The 21959-nt window shown below is 37.9% G+C and overlaps 1 protein-coding gene across 7 annotated transcripts in view; it reads right to left on the bottom strand.

The window, feature by feature from the left end:
• The window catches only part of OSBPL1A (oxysterol binding protein like 1A), a 215755-nt gene that overhangs the window by 62940 nt on the left and 130856 nt on the right, over nucleotides 1-21959 (bottom strand). For all 7 annotated transcript variants that reach the window (XM_082417820.1, XM_082417822.1, XM_082417821.1 and 4 more), the window contains one exon: nucleotides 9407-9563. In XM_082417820.1, coding sequence (XP_082273946.1) covers nucleotides 9407-9563 — 157 coding nt within the window. The remainder of the gene's footprint in view (nucleotides 1-9406; nucleotides 9564-21959) is intronic.

The following is a 21959-nucleotide window of genomic DNA, read 5'->3' as shown; positions in this document are numbered from 1 at the left end:
TAACTAAGTGACATTTATGAGACAATCAGGGAAATGTGAATACTGACTAAATATTTGATGACAATTAACACACTATTTTTTAAGTGTGATAATGGGACTATGGTTTTAGAAAATAAAAGTCCCAGTGTTTTAAAATGGATTAAAGACCTAAATGTAAGGCCAGATACTATAAAACTCTTAGAGGAAAATATAGGCAGAACACTCTTTGACATAAATCACTGCAAGATCTTTTTTGATCCACCTCCTAGAGTAATGAAAATAAAAACAAAAATAAACAAATGGGACCTAATGAAACTTAAAAGCTTTTGCAAAGCAAAGGAAATCATAAACAAGAGGAAAAGACAACCCTCAGAGTGGGAGAAAATATTTGCAAATGAAGTAACCGACAAAGGATTAATCTCCAAAATACACAAACAGCTCATGCAGCTCAATATGAAAAACATACAACCAAATCAAAAAATGGGTGGAAGAGCTAAATAGACATTTCTCCAAAGACATACAGATGGCTAAAAAGCACATGAAAAGATGCTCAACATCACTAATTATTAGAGAAATGCAAATCAAAACTACAATGAGGTATCAACCACCTCACACTGGTCAGAATGGCCATCATCAAAAAATCTACAAACAATACATGCTGGAGAGGGTGTGAAGAAAAGGGAACCCTCCTACACTGCTGGTGGGAATGTAAATTGGTGCAGCCCCTATGGAGAACAGTATGGAGATTCCTTACAAAACTAAAAAATAGAGCTACCATATGATCCAGCAATCTTACTCAAGGGCATACATCCAAAGAAAACCATAATTCGAAAAGACACATGCACTTTGATGTTCTCTGCAGCACCATTTACAATAGCCAGGACATGGAAGCAACCTAAATGCCCATCGACAGATGAATGGCTAAAGAAGATGTGGTACACATATACAATGGAATATTACTCAGCCATAAAAAGGAACGAAATTGGGCCATTTGTAGAGACGTGGATGGATCTAGAGACTGTCATACAGAGTGAAGTAAGTCAGAAAGAGAAAAACAAATATCGTATATTAACGCATATATGTGGAACCTAGAAAAATTCTACAGATGAACTGGTTTACAGGGCAGAAATAGAGACACAGATGTAGAGAACAAACGTATGGACACCAAGGGGAGGAAGTGGCTGGGGGGGTGGTGGTGGTGGTGGTGGGATGAATTGGGAGATTGGGATTGACATGTATACATTAATATGTATAAAATAGATAACTAATAAGAACCTACTGTATAAAAAAATAAATAAAATAAAATTCAAAAATTAAAAAAAAAAACGAAATAATGCCATTTGCAGCAACATGGATGGACTTAGAGATTGTCATACTGAGTGAAGTAAGTCAGACAGAGAAAGACAAATGCCATATGATATCGCTTATATGTGGAATCTAAAAAAAATGGTACAAATGAACTTACCTACAAAACAGAAATAGTTACAGATGTAGAAAACAAACTTATGCTTTCCAGGGGGTGGGGGGGAGATAAATTGGGAGACTTGGATTGACATATACACACTACCATATGTAAAACAGATAACTAATAAGAACCTACTGTACAGCACAGGGAACTCTACTCAATACTCTGTAATGGCCTATATGGGAAAAGAATCTGATAAGGAGTGGATACATGTATATGTATAACTGATTCACTCTGCTGTACACCTGAAACTAACAACATTGGAAATCAACTATACTCCAATAAAAATTTTTTTTAAATTAAGAAAATACAAGTTCCAGTGTTTTAAAGATATATACAAATGAAACAATATATCTTGGATTTGATATATTATAATTTTAAAAATAATTTTTTAAATTATGGGGGGATGGGAGATGGAGGAGGTCTGCAGATAAAATAAAGTTGCGCACACGATAAATGTTGAAGATGAATGATGGGTATGAAGAGTTCATTATATTATCCTATTTGTATGCATGTTTGAACATTTCCATGAAAGTTGAAAAATGGGATTATATGCCTGAAAATATATTCTTTATTTTTCTTCATACCCTAGGCAAACAACAAATTCATTAGCTGTTTGCTATTTTGTTCATTCAAGCATATCTTTACAGATATGGAAATCTGCTCTCATTTGCCCCTGAAAACCACTGATCTAGAATAGATAGAATGAGCCCTCGGAGTCAGGTGAATGTGCATCTCACCATCATCTGCTTACAGAATGCTAAGCTCAAAAGAGTCTGTGTTTTTCCAACCGTGTTTTAAAGAGCCCCAGGCCCCAAAGAAGTGTTTTAGGGGTCGGAGGCAAGATCAGGAGACGGGCCTTGGCCCCTGCTTCCAAAAGAGCACCTCCTCTTCCATCCGCTTTTAAAACTTGGGCGGGAAGAGGTGAATTCTATAGAAAGACGCCGCCGTTTTCCTAGAGTCTTTCCTGGCAGTAAGTTCAATAAGTCCACTTTGTTTTGTGAAGATAATTATTATGAATCTAGACTCACACCACCTTTTTCCCCCCTTCCTAACATACCCGAAGTGACCTGCCGCCTACCAGCTTGTTACTCCTAGATAAGGTTTTTGGTTATTGTTTCACGTTATCCTTTGAACTCTTTGCTGAATGACTAGCCCCTCACCTGCCGAGCTGGCACTCCCTCTCACTGGTCAAGGAATCTCCAAATGCGTTTTTGGGGAGAGACGGGTGTCACATGTAGTCAGAGTGGCCTGCCGGCTTTTATTCTTCTGCTTTAGCTCCTGTCATCCAACTTGCCAATCTGTTCCAGGCGTCCAGTCTCTGTGCCCTCTGATGACAGCCACCTGCAGTTCTAGGACTGCGGGCAGTCTGCCCACGCTGAAGCCCAGCAGGACCCTGGCCCAGCCTCTATGTCTCCCAGAGGATCCAGAAGCTTCTCCCTGCTTCCTGGTCCCTAGCGCTCTTCTCACTTGGGCTTCTGAGACAGGCTGGGGTCCAGCTTGTTAAAGAGCGAGGCCCCGCAAGAGAGATGTGTGAGCTTCTAGTGATACTTTTTTTTTAAATTACAGCCCTCTGCTTTCCAGAGCAAACAAGTACTCTAAGTCAGAGAGTAAGGTGAGAGCACAGAACACGGCGTCTCTGGAACCACTGCTCCCTCCAGCCCACAGGCCCGACCACAAATCTGGCTAGTTCTGGGCAGGGCTCTTACCCCTAGGTCCTTAGATGTATCTAGATCCCTGGTCACTACATGACAACAAGGAGTTACCCTAAATATTTCCTGACAGACAAGGATGTCTTTCTGCCCAGGACATTGGAGGACCTCTGAGTGGGGTGGCCTTGTTAGTAACTCTATGCCCTGACCTAATCAAGCCTGAAACCAGATGATCTGTCTCGTATCTGTAGGGAGATTTCAAAACTAAGGTGGGTTTGTACTAGTCATTAAATGTATCGGGAGTTGAATAATTTTTATTTACAACTAACAACATTTTCTCAATATAATCCTACTTCTTGGAAGATACTGTCTTAGCTTATATTCTCAACCTTTTTTGTTTGACTTCAACTTGTCAGTATATTCTTCACACACAGAAGACAGCTGTTATTTGGTCACCTAATAATTCAATTCTAAAGCAGTCATGAAGGATAAACAAAGGGTAAACTAAGCGAGCATCTGGAGTCGTAATCTACCACTTCAGCAAACTAAACCTTTCAGATTCTTAGCCACATTTATGAAAGAATGCAAGGCTTTTATTCAGGTAAACACATCAAGAACAAGTACGCTAATTACAGTCAGATAAAACTTAGTCTTTATCACATTTCTGTTGTAAGAAACCCTTCCCTATTTTAAAATTGCAAAGATATTTTTATATTTTCTTGTGAAAGTTTTATTAAGTTTTGCCTTTTCACATTTGTGTTTGGTTCATCTAGAATTTAATTTATATTTATGAAATAGAGGTCCATTTCCTTTTAAATTTTTTTTCTGTATTAAATGATTCTCCCAGCACCACTGACCTAACAGTCTGTTCCTTCCCTCCCTGATCTGCTATGTTGCCTCTGTTACATATACCAGGTTTCCTTATATGCCTGAGTCTTGGGACCTTTTACTTCCATTCTCAGGTTAGTCTTGCCTGCAGGGCAATTCTGCACTAAAGATTTGCAATCAGTCTTGACATTTGGTCAGGCAAATGCCTTCCCTTCCCCAAACCAGAGTCTTGAGAGCTATCTTGGCTCTTCAAAGCCCTCTGTGCTTAAAGATATATTTCAGAATCCATTTTTCAACTTCCAAGGAAAAGGACTTGAAATTTTAATTAAAAGTACACCAAGTCTACAGATTAATTTGGCAAATCATATTTATGATACTCTTCCTTCTTGATAAGTGTTATATCTTTCAGTTAAGTTTTATTATTACACTTTTTTTGGCTAAGATTTATTCCTAGGTAAGTGACTTTTTAATAGCTACTCTAAAATCTTCCCCCCCCCCAGTTTTAATCGCAGTTTCTGTCCATTGATGGTGCACAAGAATGTAGTTAGCTGATTTTATATAAAAGCAACCTTGCCAAACTTTCTAACTATAATAATTTGTCTGTAGACATCTACGGTTTTATTTCTAAATTTCAGAGGTGTGTTATGTCTCTGCATATGGCCTCCAAACAATGATGAACAGAAAAGATGATGGCAAGCATCCCTGTCTTATTCATGACAGTAGAAGAACTGTTTTTAATATCTCATTATCAAGTATTTATCTGTTGCAACTTCTAACCAGATTAAAGAGGTTCTCTTCTATTTGTGATTTCCTAAGACATTTATATTAATCAGGAATGACTGTTTAAATTCATTGAATGTTTTTTCTTTATCTCTTAAGATGATCATATGCTTTTCTCTTTTAATCTATTAATATTGGGAATACAATTTATAGAATCATAGCATGGCTCCAACATTTCAGATTCTGACTAATCTGTTCTATGCGAGTATCTTTTATTGATACAGTATACGTCCAGATGAGATAAATATCAACATCTTCACCAATTACAACAACTTGGGTCAAACTGCTAAAAAGTTAAAAGATGAGAGCTCGGAATAAATGTCATAAATTAGGTCCAAGGGCAGAGAACCGATCCTATGGAACACAGACCAGCGAGACGACAATCAGCCCTGCCAACATACACCTGACCAGTGTGGTGAAGGCTAACGTTCCACAAAGCAACTCAATGTATTTTCCAGAAAAAAAAAGAAAAAAGTGCCATCAAAATGGAGCATTTATTTTGTATATTCTCTACCTCCGAAGTATTTTTGGTTCTAGGTCTTAAATAAAATCCTAATTCTTTCTACTGATATTTCTCTACAACTAACCTAAAAGCCCAAAGACATGTACAGCACCACAGTAAAGGTCACTGGCCAGCAGAGTACATGGCATATCAATAATTCAGAGTTAATGAAAAACAGAAAACACTTTCTTCCTAGGTCTAACCATATTAATAGACATTGTAGAAGTTTTCTCAACTTCAATAAGGTAGAAAAACCATTTTTTCAAGATTTCAGTTAGCAATTACAAGAGTCTCAGAGTGAGAAGAGAACTAAGTTCCTTTAGCCCAAACTTTTATTTAAGAGATGACTTAATTTACCTAGCTCGTTAACAGAAGAATTATTTTGTTGGTAATTATCACATAGGATGGATTAAAGATCCATAATATGTGTATTTTAATTATCATACAAATAAACTCAATTAGTCTGGCATAGTTAGTTTTATATTAAATTAGTATGACATAAGCCTTATAGCTTATGATTCTCTGGGTCAGAGATTTTTCAAACTGCACCCCATGATGTCACCCTATGATAATGGGGTAGAAAAGGAAACAAGAGGGCAGAGGTTCTTTAGAGCAAATTAAATCATTTTTGAGGAGAAAGAGAGTAAGCAGAGTTAAAAGAGGTCATTTCTACTGAGTGTTTCCCACGTGGCAGGCACTCTCCTAGGTACTCTTGTGCTGACACATTCAACAGGAACAGAAACAGAGTCTGGGGGAAACCTGTTGTTCCATAATACATACTACAGAAAGTAAAGCTTAAACACTTTTGTTGGCTAAGGACATGAAACAGATATGGTGATTCCAACTGCAGTGGGAGACTGGGGAGGAGGGGACAGACCTTCTCTATGGGACCCTCATCAGTCTCTGAGGGCGGGTGAGGTTTTAAAAGTTTCCATACTAAACTTCTGTTGCACGAATGGTTCCATGGCTAAAAAACAACAATGGTTGAAAACCCTAGCTCTATCTTATCAGCAAATTAGTTAAGCCATGATTTAATATTTTCCATAGGAACTATAACTTGTAAGGCTTCTCTTTTCCCGTTTTAAAATATGCATTTCTCGTGCAAATCAAAACGATGATGAGGTACCACCTCACACCAGTCAGAATGGCCATCCTTAAAAAGTCTACGAATAACAAATCCTGGAGAGGGTGTGGAGAAAAGGGAACCCTCCTACACTGTTGGTGGGAATGTAAGTTGGTGCAGCCACTATGGAAAACAGCATGGAAGTTCCTCAGAAAACTAAAAATAGAATTACCATATGATCTAGCAATCCCATTCCTGGGAATATACCTGGACAAAGCTACAATTCAAAAAGATACATGCACCCCTATGTTCACAGCAGCACTGTTCACAATAGCCAAAACATGGAAACAACCTAAATGTCCATCAACAGATGAATGGATAAAGAGGATGTGGTATATATATACAATGGAATACTGCTCAGCCATAAAGAAGAATGAAATAATGCCATTTGCAGTGACATAGATGCAACTAGAGATTATCATACTAAGCGAAGTAAGTCAGAATGAGAAAGACAAATACCATATGATATCACTTACATGTGGAATCTAAAATATGGCACAAATGAACCTGTCTACAAAACAGAAACAGAATCACGGACATAGAGAACAGACTTGTGGTTGCCAAGGGGGAGGGGGGAGAGAGCGGGATGGACTGGGAGTTTGGGGTTGGTAGGTGCAACTATTATATTTAGAATGGATAAACAACAAGATTCTCATGCACAGCACAGGGAACTATATTCAATATCCTGTGATAAACCATAATGGAAAAGAATATAACAAAAGAATGTCTGTATGTGTATTAACTGAGTCACTTTGCTGTACAGCAGAGACGGCCACAACATTGTAAATCAACTCTACTTCAATAAAAAAAATAATAAAATAAAATAAAATACGCATTTCTCTCTTTTAAATTTTATAATCCATATTCTTCCCATCTCCCCAAATTTAAGTGTGTATATCCCAAGGATAGGTGGTGATGTGGGACGAGGGAGAAATGTAAGATTTTTATGGAAAAGGTAAGTAAGTGGTGAGTAAATTATTTTTCAGTATTCAAGAAAACAGAAACATATGACAAGGTCAAACACAAATTTCACACGACTTTTAAAGATAAAACAGAAGGCTTCAAATAAATTTCATGATCACTTCAGGCCATGCAACATACATTTGCTTTTCTAAAATATCACCAAAATTACTGTTAATTCAAATTACTCTTAATGTTAATATAATAATTGCCCATTATAATCACAGATTACTGACAGTGCAACTTAGGGCGCAGGCAAGAGGAACCTGATAACATTGAATACTCTACCTGTGTTCCTATCCCAAAATGAAACTTTTAAATTGTATGTGGCATATGCCCTGTTTATTTGTTTAGAGAAGAGCTTTATGAAAAAAAAAAAAAAAGGCTTAAAAAAAAACTCTTATAATGCCTATTTTTTAAAATAGGAAACTTATGTTTTTCCACATATTTGAATGCTGAAAATTTCCTAAATTACCCACTTTTAAATAGCTGAAGAATATTTTATTACATTTATAGGTTTCATAAGTTGCATCTTGTACATCAGTTTAACTTTTCTGGTGATGTCACTATCTAGTTGCACTGTGGTTTTTCTTAGTGACCTATCCTCATTCCAAATTTTGAATGGTTCCATCTTAACTTTCACACCTGTGTCATTCTGGGTTTGACTAATTAAAAGGGAACACAGAATGTATGAATATGGTATAATAAATTTCTGTCAGATGCAAAATAACTCTTGTTATGATGCATTACAGAACACACACAAAAGGGCTCCTGGGCCTTAAAAGCTGAGAAATCCTCCTCAGCCATAGGCTATGACAGCATCTAATAAGCACGGCGTTCCTTCAGATACCTTAACGATTCTGTGCATCTCTGAACATTCCAAACACATGTCACATGTGTTCTCACTAGACTGTAACGAGGTATGTGTTACACGGTTAAAGGCTGTCTTCTTTTTAGACACTGGGAGACCTGATAGGTTTCCTGATAGGTACCTTATGCCCTGCACAGAACTGAGACCCTGACTGCAAAGCAGCTGACAGTACAGAAGAGAGGAAGGGCCCTCTCAGCTCGCCACATAATCTGCAATGGTAAACTCCATCAAAAGATAGCCATCAACGAGCACGTTTAGAAGATACCCTCTAACCAAAGAGAAGAAAACTCTGGTTTGAGCTAGTTACCTAAACTCACTGATCTTTTCAAAATAAGTACAAAGTGAAACATTTTTTGTTAACAAGGGGCAGATACATATACATCAGAAGTGATATGTACAATTTTTCAGTAGAACAATAGTTGAGACCAATTGTAGCCAGACTCATGGTACAGAAATGGGGTTAGAGCTACACAAATCTACAAATATTAAATAAAAAACCATTCTGTAGAAATTAATGGTTAATAACTACTTATCCCAAAAGTGCTCTTTACAATGACAACAGGATTTATTCTTCACCGATAATTTGATAAAATATTGTACCCTATGAATACCAGCATGCACACATGGCACTGTGTCTATAAACCTGTGTGAAACCAGAGAACTCTAGTGTCTGTGACATCTCATTAATCTGGGACAATCTCTAGGACTAAATCATCAAGCGAATAAAAAAATACTAATGTTATTAGACAGTACAAAATGGCTATGTTCAACAAACCCTGGGTCTTAATAAAAGTCTCTGTGTAAATGTAACTAAATTGTATCAACAGGCAGGCAATATTACCATCCGTTCTCAATAAAACCAACAAGAAGATCAAATGACTAGAAACTAAAATAGCACTGGGAGGTAGAGTCATAAAAGATGTATGCTGAAAAGAAGAACCCAGCATGACTTTCAATAGGCAGTCCTGAAGAGCCTTTCTAAATCGCCAGCTGAAGGATTTATGTTCCCCTAAAACCATGGTAGCTAAAACCAAGTGTTGTGCTTAGTTCCTACAATTACAGATGATGTTCTTCTTGTAATGGACAAAGTACTTAAGCTAAATCCTTTCTTTGAGGTGACAGAGCAATATAAATATTCAATAGAGAGAAAAAGCAAAAACGAAGAGAAGGCATACTTTTCTTTACAAAAGCAAATGCACTTGATAATAAAAAGGCAGCAACCGTTCACTGTTAAAGGCCATCCTACCTGTGTTTTTTGATGCCATTGGAGAGAGCATCTCCACCGCCACAGTCTTTTCCTTCGGACATTCTGTGCTTTCTACCCCTCAGGTGCTCTCCTTCCTCTTCAAAGCAGTGCGCAGTCACTGCTTCCAATCTACTCAGGGACCGTCCGGACTCGGAATCTGTGGCAGAGCAGGTTCACAGTCAATGAACTGAACTTTGGCGTGAGGCTTCCGTAACAATGGATCTCTCCCTTAACGCATCAGGCTTTGAAACTTAAGCAGCCTACTTTGTCCTTCAACAATCCATCTGTTAACTCCTCCTCAGGGATTTCAGAGAACCTGCACCCAATAAGGCTAAAGTGGATTTAGAAAACAGATATAGGATTATATAAACTTACAACTGTTAGGTTTTATACACTAAAAGAGACGTCCAAAGATTACCTAATTCTTTAAGAAATTATATTCAGTGGTTTTCCCCCTAAAAAAATTTCTATTTTTATCTTCCCTTTCAAAGCACCTTAAGCATAACTTTAAAAACACAATCAATTTTTTAAACTCATGTATAAAGAAAAAGCTACCGTGGCTGTACTTGGGGGAAGCATAAATTACATCTGATACTACAGACACCAAAGCAAAGGTAATTTTTAACTACTTCAAAAAACACTTCTTCTGGTATTATATTATTTAAATTCTCAAGAGCTGAAGTCTGAACTGGCCATATAAAATCTAATTATCAGGCGGGTGTTTTTAGGATGGAAATGCCACATTCCCAACTGCCTATGCATTCAGCGTGGAGCCATCGGCCTGTTTGGGAATAATAGGACAACTTATCTGCGTACAATACGCTACAGTTTTCAGGCACACTCACATCCTTCACCTCCTTTCAGCATCTCCAGGGCGCTTTGGTGATGGTGAGGAAGGACCACGGGGTTAAGAAGTGTGCCCGCTTACTTGTTTAACGCTCTACATATTTCAGTTCACAGTAGCAGCCATCCAATCTCCAGAAAACTTTAAATGATGCCTATGTTTTTATTAAAATGTAAATTCCAGGTAACGTCTAACTTTCCGTAAGCAGATGACCATACAGGCAACCGTCCTCTGCTCTAGGGAAGCACTCACACCCATTCAAGTGACCTCCCTTAAATAAAAGTTTCAACTATCTGCTTAGTGTATGTTATAGCTAAGATGTTCAGGAAATAAAATTATTTAGTACTTTCTTTTCCCCCGACTGCATTCTAAAATTCAGCCAAAATCATGGGCTCTTATTTTTATCACATTAGGTTCACTAGTAACGACTGTTGGACAAGTACCACTGCAGGTTGGACAACACCTTGAACTCTGGACCCTCTGAATGGGGTAAGTTACCTGCAGAAAAGACTCAATGCTAGGGAGGTTATTTTTATCTTCTGTAAATATAACTTTACCAGAATTGAAAATATAGCTTTGTTGTGACATATACCTTATAGCAAAGAAAGAGATATTTTAATAATAAGTTTAAAGCAATATTTATTTTTCACTGTCAATTTTGGCAGGCAGTGACAATATCTTATTGAAAAAAACTGAAGACTTGGGAGATTGGGATTGACATATATACACTAATATGTATAAAATGGATAACTAATAAGAACCTGCTGTATAAAAAAATAAATAAAATTCAAAAATTCAAAAAAAAACCCCAAAACTGAAGACAACCTGCAAAGCCAGTAACAGGGGACCGTCATCCATTAGATGAAATACACAGCTGCTAAAATCACAATTACAAAAGCAACTTAATAGAAAAATACTTTTAACATAATGATAAGACAAAATAATCAGGATACCATTTTACAACTCTAAAATACAAGCAAAAAAAATTAATTTTATTCTGCCTTAAATAAAGATCAATCTGGTTCAGGTAAACAGATATCTGTCCAAATGAGAGCAGTGAAATGACAGAAGTTTGTCTAGGACACAGTGAGGCAAAGAGGGGAAGAGTCCATTTGCTGGGGTAGGCAAAGGGGTATCAGGAAAGGATACAGGAGAGGTGGTATTACCTGAAAACTGGCTTCGTCTCTCTTGGTGGGTGTCAAGCAAAAAGACACAACCAAGCCAAAGAGTGGGAGAAAAGAGGATTTATTATTTGCAGGAAATAAGGAGAACACCAGGGATCTTTCCCAAGGCAGTGTCTCCCCAACAGCAAAACTGGGTAAGTTTTACACTAAGGGTGCATGCATATTCATGAACGGGCCTGGGCAGTATATGCATATTCATGAAGGGGTTTTGAGCAGAGGAATATTCAAAATAGAATTGAGGCAAAGGTTGACAGAGTCCAAGCTTTAGCTGATTAAAGTCATGAGGGTCAGAAAAGGTCAACAGTTGATCTGGTGGTTGGTTGCAGGCTCAAGAGGGCGCGGTTTGAATTTTGTAATAAAACAGCTCAAGAAAGTGTTTCAGGCTAATCTTTACCACTGAAAACAGAACTGGGAGTCTTTACAACTGATTTATTATCTTTGTTACTGTAACTTCTCTTGCCTGATAACAGTCCTGTTTGTTCCTGCATTATTTTGTTCCCTCAAGATCATTAATTACTGAGACCTGTTCAAGGGCAAGCATTGTGGCCAGGCTTAGATCACAAAATGGTTTAGGCTAAAAATGGCTTCTCTTATGTCAAGAAAGCCATGCCTGGTTCGTTTTCTTTGGGGACCCCCTACCTTATCTGCTTACAGTGGTACAACAGGTAAATCTCAAAACAATGAGAATGGTGCTCAGGTGGAGGTGAGGGAAGAGTTGTTCAGAGGAAGTGGCATGAGCACAACCTGAACCAAAGAGGGTGACAGTGGTCTTCGGGGGAAGATCGGGTGGTTTTTTCACTTTTACATTTTTAAATTTGTTTCATATGAAAAAATTAAGAATTTAAAGAGCCAAACAAAATAATCCTGTCTGCATTGGTTAGTATTATTCAAGATGCATTATTACTTTATAATTTAGATGTCATGGAAACCAAAATGCACTGAAGCAGAAAACCTCAAGCACTCAAGCATTTATTAAACATCACTCTGCACAGGATACTGTGTTTGCTATTTAAGGGATACAAATCATAAGACAGGGACTAATCCATCTCCAAAGAAAATTCTTAACAAAAAGCAGATATACAATAAACACCAAACAAGAGATAAGGCAGTAAGAACTTCTATGAAGCAAAGACTTTACTCAAAACAAGATTTAAACTTACTGAACACAAGCTGAAGACCTACTACCTTCATCCAATCATAGGAGCGCTGTGCTTACCCCTAGGGACACACTATCAGGTGGCAGTACAGACCCTTATCATTCCCCTCCCCTCCCCTCCCCTCCACCCCAAGGGTAGCAACTTGACTTCCTCTCTGCCCCCTCTCCTAGTCTCTCTCTCCCTGTTCATCCACCTCTCCCCTCCCCCCAACCCTTATTTCTCTCTATCTTGCTCCCAACCTCCTTCCGGCTCTAATATAATCAGGCTATGCCCACCCTTCCCCTAAAGGGCTCTAGTGAAGGTCACCAATTACCGCCATACTGCAAAGATAGTCCAATGATCATTTTTTAATTCTTATCATGACTCGTCCACCACATCTGATACTGCTTACTTAATTCTTCCCCTCCTTTATCTGGTGCAAGGCATGGTGGGTGATTCAAAGAACAGTGAGATCTGGTCCCTGTCCATAGTCGAGCAGAGATAAACTGTTTTGTGAAAACATGAGTTCAGTGAATTACTCCCGGTGCAGCAGCCTAAGTCTGGATGGGGTCAGTGGGCCACACAGGAAGGAACAGCCAGTTTCACACAGTGAAGGACTGGGTGTCCAGAGATGATTGTGACTGACGGCTGAGCTAAGTTGACAAGGAGTAAGACTGGGGGTGGAGGAGAGAGTTACAACAGAGAAACTGTTCTAGGCAAAGGGAGCGGCATGCTCCAAGGCAGGGAGGGAAGAAGGAGCATTCAGTAAGGTGGGAGGAGAAGACGCAAGAAAGGAGTGGTGACGGGGCGGCTGGCGGGAAATGAAGCTATGAATCAGTCACGAAGCTGACTACTCAGGATGAATAAAAATCAACGGCAGGCAGTGGGACAAAGAGGGTATAAAATGAAGCGGGAATGAGGTAGTATCCCATTCCATGCCGTGAGGTTCTTTCACCTGCTAGAGGCAAATCGCCAGCTCATCTCTGAGCATTCTAGCTTCAGAGGCAAAGAAGGAAACATGATCAATGACATGATTTACAGTGTCCTCGAGATAAAAACTAACTTGTTGATTAAGAACAAAAGCTCAGTTACTTCTAGTACTACGTATACAGTGAGACATAGCTTGGACTTACTTTGTGGGCAATAGGGAGCCTTCCTTAACTTCCATGCCTCCAATGCATGAGTCACGCCAATATGCCTCCAGCAGAGCATCATTTCATTTGGAGACCCACGGGTCCAGATATATTTAAATTCTAACGTGTTTACCTAAGTAGCAAAGCATAGCCCCTGTGGAGGCTTACTGATTAAGATGAAGCCTGACCATAAGAGTAATTTTTTTTTTTAATTTTTGAATTTTATTTAATTTTTTATACAGCAGGTTCTTATTAGTTATCTATTTTATACATATTAATGAATACATGTCAATCCCAATCTCCCAACTCATCCCACCACAACCACCCCCACCGCCACCTTCCCACCTTGGTGTCCGAACGTTTGTTCTCTACATCTGTGTCTCTATTTCTGCCCTGCAAACCAGTCCATCTGTACCATTTTTTCAGGGTTCCCCATATATGCGTTAATTTACGATATCTGTTTTTCTCTTTCTGACTTACTTCACTCTGTATGACAGTCTCCAGATCCATCCACATCTCTACAAATGGCCCAATTTCATTCCTTTTTATGGCTGAGTAATATTCCATTTTGTATAAATGTACCACATCTTCTTTATCCATTCATCTGTCGATGGGCATTTAGGTTGCTTCCATGACCTGGCTATTGTAAATAGTGCTGCAGTGAACACTGGGGTGCATGTATCTTTTTGAATTATGGTTTTCTCTGTGTATATGCCCAGTAGCAGGATTGCTGGGTCATATGGTAATTCTATTTTTAGTTTTTTAAGGAACCTCCATACTGTTCTCCATAGTGGCTGCATCAATTTACATTCCCACCAACAGCACAAAAGGGTTCCCTTTTCTAAACACCCTCTCCAGCATTTGTTGTTTGCAGATTTTCTGATGATGCCCATTCTAACTGGTGTGAGGTGATACCTCATTGTAGTTTTGATTTGCATTTCTCTAATAATTAGTGACGTTGAGCAGCTTTGCATGTGTTTCTTGGCCATCTGTATGTCTTCTTTGGAGAAATGTCTATTTAGGTGTTCTGCCCATTTTTGGATTGGGTTGTTTTTTTAATATTGAGCTGCATGGGCAGTTTATGTATTTTGGAGATTAATCCTTTGTCCGTTGATTCATTTGCAAATATTTTCTCCCATTCTGAGGGTTGTCTTATCGACTTGTTTGTAGTTTCCTTTGCTTTGCAAAAGCTTTTAAGTTTCATTAGGTCCCATTTGTTTTTATTTCCATTACTCTAGGAGGTGGATCAAAAAAGATCTTGCTGTGATTTATGTAAAAGAGTGTTCTATGTTTTCCTCTAAGAGTTTGATAGTGTCCAGTCTTACATTTAGGTCTATAATCTATTTTGAGTTTATTTTTGTGTATAGTGTTAGGGAGTGTTCTAATTTCATTCTTTTACATGGAGCTGTCCAGTTTTCCCAGAACCATTTATTGAAGAACTGTTTTTTCTTCATTGTATATACTTGCCTCCTTTGTCATAGATAAGTTGACCGCAGGTGCGTGGGTTTATCTCTGGGCTTTCTATCCTGTTCCATTGATCTATGTTTCTGTTTTTGCGCCAGTAGCATACTATCTTGATTACTGTAGCTTTGTAGTATAGTCTGAGGTCAGGGAGTCTGATTCCTCCAGCTCTGTTTTTTTCACCCAAGACTGCTTTGGCTATTCAGAGTCTTTTGTGTCTCCATACAAATTTTAAGATTTTTTGTTCTAGTTCTGTAAAAAATGCCATTGGTAATTTGATAGGGATTGCACTGAATCTGTAGATTGCTTTGGGTAGTATAGTCATTTTCATGATACTGATTCTTCCAATCCAAGAACATGGTATATCTCTCCATCTGTTTGTATCATCTTTGATTTCTTTCATCAGTGCTTTATACTTTTCTGAGTACAGATCTTTTACCTCCTTAGGTAGGTTTATTCCTAGGTATTTTATTCTTTTTGTTGCAGTGGTGAATGGGATTGTTTCCTTAATTTCTCTTTCTGATCTTTTGTAGTTAGTGTATAGGAATGTAAGAGGTTTCTGTGCATTAATTTTGCATCCTGCAACTTTACTAAATTTATTGATTAGCTCTAGTAGTTTTCTGATGGCATCTTCAGGATTCTCTATGTATAGTACCATGTCACTTGCAAACAGTGACAGTTTTACTTCTCGTCCAATTTGGATTCTTTTCTTTTTCTTCTCTGATTGCCATGGCTAGGACTTCCAAAATTACGTTGAATAATAGTGGCGAGAGTGGACATCCTTGTCTTGTTCCTGATCTTAGAGGAAATGCTTTCAATTTTTCATCATTCAGAATGATGTTTGCTGTGGGTTTGTCGTATATGGCCTTTATTATGTTGAGGTAGGTTCCCTCTCCGCCCACTTTCTGGAGAGTTTTTATCATAAATGGGTGCTGAATTTGGTCAAAAGCTTTTTCTGCATCTACTGAGATGATCATAATGGTTTTTTTTCTTCACTTTGTTAATATGGTGTATCACATTGATTGATTTGCATATACTGAAGAATCCTTGCATCCCTGGGATAAATCCCACTTGACCATGGTGTATGATCCTTTTAGTGTGTTGTTGGATCCTGTTTGCTAGTATTTTGTTGAGGATTTTTGCATCTACATTCATCAGTGATATTGGTCTGTAATTTCCTTTTTTTGTAGTATCTTTGTCTGCTTTTGGTATCAGGGTGATGGTGGCCTCAAAGAATGGGTTTGGGAGTGTTCCTTCCTCTGCAATTTTTTGGAAGAGTTTGAGAAGGATGGGTGTTAGCTCTTCTCTAAATGTTTGATAGAATTCACCTGTGAAGCCATCTGGTCCTGGACTTTTGTTTGCTGGAAGATTTTTAATCACAGTTTCAATTTCATTACCTGGGATTGGTCTGTTCATATTTTCTATTGCTTCCTGGTTCACTCTTGGAAGGTTATACCTTTCTAAGAATTTGTCCATTTCTACCAGGTTGTCCATTTTATTGGCATAGAGTTGCTTGTAGTAGTCTCTTACGATGCTTTGTATTTCTGCAGTGTCTGTTGTAACTTCTCCTTTTTCATTTCTAATTTTATTGATTTGAGTCCTCTCCCTCGTTTTCTTGATGAGTCTGGCTAAAAGTTTATCAATTGTGTTTATCTTCTCAAAGAATCAGCTTCTATTTTTATTGATCTTTGCTATTATTTTCTTTGTTTCTATTTCATTTATTTCTGTTCTGGTCTTTATGATTTCTTTCCTTCTACTAACTTTGGGTTTTGTTTGTTCTTCTTTCTGTAGTTCCTTTAGGTGTAAGGTTAGATTGTTTGAGATTTTTCTTGTTTCTTGAGGTAGGACTGTATTGCTATAAACTTCCCTCTTAGAATTGCTTTTGCTGCATCCCATAGGTTTTGGATCATTGTGTTTTCGTTGTCATTTGTCTCTAGGTATTTTTTGATTTCCTCTTTGATTTCTTCAGTGATCTCTTGGTTATTTAGTAGCATATTGTTTAGCCTCCATGTGTTTCTGTTTTTTACGTTTTTTTCCCTGTAATGGATTTCTAATCTCATAGCGTTGTGGTCAGAAAAGATGCTTGATATGATTTCAATTTTCTTAAATTTACTGAGGCTTGGTTTGTGGCCCAAGATGTGATCTATCCTTGAGAATGTTCTGTGTGCACTTGAGAAGAAAGTGTAATCTGCTGTTTTTGGATGGAATGTCCTATAAATATCAATTAAATCTATCTGGTCTGTTGCATCATTTAAAGCTTGTGTTTCCTTATTAATTTTCTGTCTGGATGATGTGCCCACTGGTTTAAGTGAGGTGTTAAAGTCCTCCAATATTATTGTGTTACTGTCGATTTCCTCTTCTATAGCTGTTAGCAGTTGCCTTATATATTGAGGTGCTCCTATGTTGGGTGCATATATATTTATAATTGTTAAATCTTCTTCTTGGATTGATCCCTTGATCATTATGTAGTGTCCTTCCTTGTCTCTTGTAACATTATTTTAAAGTCTATTTTATCTGATATGAGTATTGCTACTCTAGCTTTCTTTTGATTTCCATTTGCTTGGAATATCTTTTTCCATCCCCTCACTTTCAGTCTGTATGTGTCCCTGAAGTGGGTCTCCTGTAGACAGCATATATACGGGTCTTGTTTTTGTATCCATTCAGCGAGGCTGTGTCTTTCGGTTGGAGCATTTAATCCATTCATATTTAAGATAATTATCAATATGTATGTTCCTATGACCATTTTCTTAATTGTTTTGGGTTTGTTTTCGTAGGTCCTTTTCTTCTCTTGTGTTTCCCACTTAGAGAAGTTCCTTTAGCATTTGTTGTAGAGCTGGTTTGGTGGTGCTGAATTCTCTTAGCTTTTGCTTGTCTGTAAAGCTTTTGATTACTCTGTCGAATCTGAATGAGATCCTTGCCCGGTAGAGTAATCTTGGTTGTAGGTTCTTCCCTTTCATCACTTTAAGTATATCATGCCACTCCCTTCTGGCTTGTAGAGTTTCTTCTGAGAAATCAGCTGCTAACCTTATGGGACTTCCTTTGTATGTTATTTGTCGTTTTTCCCTTGTTGCTTTCAATAATTTTTCTTTGTCTTTAATTTTTGTCAATTTGATTACTATGTGTCTCGGCATGTTCCTCCTTGGGTTTATCCTGCCTGGGACTCTTTGCACGTCCTGGACTTGGGTGGCTATTTCCTTTCCCATGTTAGGGAAGTTTTCAACTATAATCTCTTCAGATATTTTCTCAGGTCCTTTCTCTCTCTCTTCTCCTTCTGGGACCCCTATAATGTGAATGTTGTTGCGTTTAATGTTGTCCCAGAGGTCTCTTAGGTTGTCTTCATTTCTATTCATTCTTTTTTCTTTATTCTGTTCCGTGGCAGTGAATTCCACCATTCTGTCTTCCAGGTCACTTATCCGTTTTTCTGCCTCAGTTATTCTGCTATTGATTCCTTCTAGTGTATTTTTCATTTCAGTTATTGTATTGTTCATCTCTGTTTATTTGTTCTTTACTTCTTCTAGGTGTTTGTTCTTTAATTCTTCTAGGTCTTTGTTAAACAATTCTTGCATCTTCTCAATCTTTGCCTCCATTGTTTTTCCGAGGTCCTGGATCATGTTCGCTATCATTATTCTGAATTCTTTTTGCCTATCTCCACTTCATTTAGTTGTTTTTCTGGGGTTTTATCTTGTTCCTTCATCTGGTACAAAGTCCTCTGCCTTTTCATTTTGTCTATCTTTCTGTGAATGTGGTTTTCCTTCCAGAGGCAGCAGAATTGTAGTTCTTCTTGCTTCTGCTGTCTGCCCTCTGGTGGATGAGGCTATCTAAGAGGCTTGTGCAAGCTTCCTGATGGGAGGGACTGGTGGTGGGTAGAGCTGGGTGTTGCTCTGGTGGGCAGAGCTCAGTAAAACTTTAATCCGCTCGTCTGCTGATGAGTGGGGCTGGGTTCCCTCCCTGTTGGTTGTCTAGCCTGAGGTGACCCAGCGCTGGAGCGTACCTGGCTCATAAGAGTAATTTTCAAGTGATAGATCTTAGTGCTGCTGAGGTGATAATTCAATCTTAAAACATCAGGTTTTTCAATTTTGCCTGCACAAACGAATATCAAACAGGCCAGACCTTATCTACCATTCAGTGTTTCCGGGCAATACATTAATGCCTTAGTGGAAAGCATAAAGTATTGGAAAGAGTGTGCTTAACACCTCATATATGGTGGTTATAATAGTAAGAGTACTGTACCTGCTTTAAAAAGAAACAGATGCGGGGGGAGGTGGGGAGTTACTGTTTAATGAGTACAGAGTTTTATTTTGGGATAATGGAAAAGTTCTGGCAATGGACAGCAGTGCTGGTTGGACAAAAATGTACTTAATGCCACTGAACCGCATGCTTAAAAATGGTTAAAATGGTATATGTGTTATGCTTATTTTACCACAATAAAACCAAAACCAAAACCAAATAAAACCCAAAACAAACAAGCAAACAAAAACCTGTCAAGCCAAAGCCAAAGACCTATCATGCTGGATGCATGGTCTATATTCTGGTCCTGTCATCTCTCACCTCAATGCCAGTGATGAAAGAAAGCCACACAGACATGGAGCAAAATTGGTGGATTTTTATACAGATGTATTTTTGAATACAGCAGCAGAAATGTTAACAGTATCCACACCTAGATCTCAGACAGAATTAGCCTTTCATTTTCCCTTTTATTTCCCACTGCATTTTCCCCTTACAAACATCTGTGTTTCTATACTAAGTAGAGCCACACAAAATTTTCAGGATGCTTCAATCCATCCCTGAAAAACAGCGTAAGGGATTTATAAAATAGCCTTACATTATTCACTCAACTTTAAATGGCACTTAGGAAAATCTGTATAGCCCTATATAGTAATGACTATACATGGAAATGGAATACTTAGTTTGTACTTACTCGTGGGTTTGTTTATTCCCATCTATTTCCAGAAAGGATTCAGGTGGTTTAATTACTAATTATATTTTATATAAAAAGTGTCATAACAACACTCTGAAAAACAGGCTGTATTTTACAAGATAAATGCTCTAGCCTATGTACAAGCATTTAAGGTAGACAGAATCTTTGCCTGATTAAAACAGTGGTATTAACAGAAAGTTTGTTCACAGATCTCTGGTGGCCCAGAAATGTAAAAGCTCTGTCCACATTGGGACTTAAAATAATTTCGAACACATTTCAGATTGAACACTATCCCATTTCAACCAAACAGCATGGAGGCCGATGGCTGTGACTGCGTTAACATGGCTTTAAAACTTTACTCATCAAGTTGTATGAGTTAAATGTGTACAGCTTTCGTATGTCAATCATACCTCAAATAAAGTGGTGTAAAAAAAACTTCAGCATTAAGAGGATCATTACCTTTATCCTACTTTTTTGAGTTTTTCCTATTAAAAGGCTGAAAGAAGAGGTCATAAAATTAATAATATAAACATGCCAACAATTCTTATGTTATGCCAATAAGTGTTTTTTTAACATGACCTCTGAAAACTAACTTGAGAACAAATAGTACAAAGGAGCAAGATGTGGAAGAACTGTGGATAATGTCCAAATAACCCCTCCCCATTACTTAAGGTAACAGGAAATAGTCAGAAGGCACACACGCTCAATTTAATACCTTCATTGTTTATGGTTTCCCAAGAACTAGGCATCTTCTAAGAATGTCCAAAGTAACCCCAAAGTAACCCAAGCTTAAAATATCAGCGCCAAATTTTTATTTAGCTTTAACGTACAACCTTGTAAACTCAAAAATAACGTAGTAAATACAAAGAACACAAGGAAAATAAATGAAACCTACCACATTTAAAATAAACTGTAAACAGAAAATCTGGGTGAGTCCAGAAGGGGCTGCCAAGAGATTGCTACAATAACCTACCGAGGAACTGACAAAAGCTTGAAACCGAATCTTGGCAGCAAACTACAAGAGTCAGAGACATTCTAGACATATCCTCCCTGAATGAGGTGCAAGGTCACAATCAGCCAAATGGTACAGTGTTGATTACGACAGTTTCTTAAAAGTACTGGCTTTTCCCCAAGTAACTAAATCTACTATTGTTTTCCCCAACTTGCAAAATCTGCACATGTAACTGCAGATGAAGAATTATTCAAAACATTGTGTGTGGGTTACTGAAAATCTTATGTGTATCTGTTTTGGATGACTAAATCCAGAGCTTCCCAATTTCTCTTGTTGACATCTTTAAAATCATTTTCAAGGTCACCTATGCATTCACTCTACAAAGAAAATTTTCTAGAACTAAAGACCAGTTATAGAATAATCCACAGTTATACAAGAAAGTTCTTTCATGTGACTTCAGTTTAATAAATCAACACTTACCAAATACCTACCATGTACCTGGTAAAGAAAGGGCTCATTGCTGAAACAGTTTAGAAAGATTAATGAGATATGGGTGATGCACTCCAAATATTCAAAGTCTAATCTAGTGGAAGACGTGCAAGTAAACATATGTTTATATAAACTGTGGGAATACTTGAAGAAGTCACTCTTAGGGGAACCAGGATAAGTTTCCAGGCAAACTTTCCAGGCAGAGATGACATCTGAACTATAATGATGACTAAGAATTTAAGACAGGAAAAGAGAATACCAGGTGTAAGGGGAAGAGCAACAGTCCCATGGCCTGAAAGAACAAGGTGTGTGTCTAAGAATATCTGGCATAGCTAGAGAGGAGAGTAGCCAGAGGGAAAAGATGTGGTCATCAGAGATGAAGCTTAAATGTGGGTCAGATTACAGAGTTTATACTGAATCTGTAGTAATGGAGAGT

Source organism: Balaenoptera physalus (genome assembly GCF_965194825.1).
Source record: "Balaenoptera physalus genome assembly, chromosome: 12".
In the NCBI taxonomy this organism is placed as follows: domain Eukaryota; kingdom Metazoa; phylum Chordata; class Mammalia; order Artiodactyla; family Balaenopteridae; genus Balaenoptera; species Balaenoptera physalus.
Note: the sequence above shows the minus strand (reverse complement) of the source record. Positions and strands in the feature narration are given on the sequence as shown.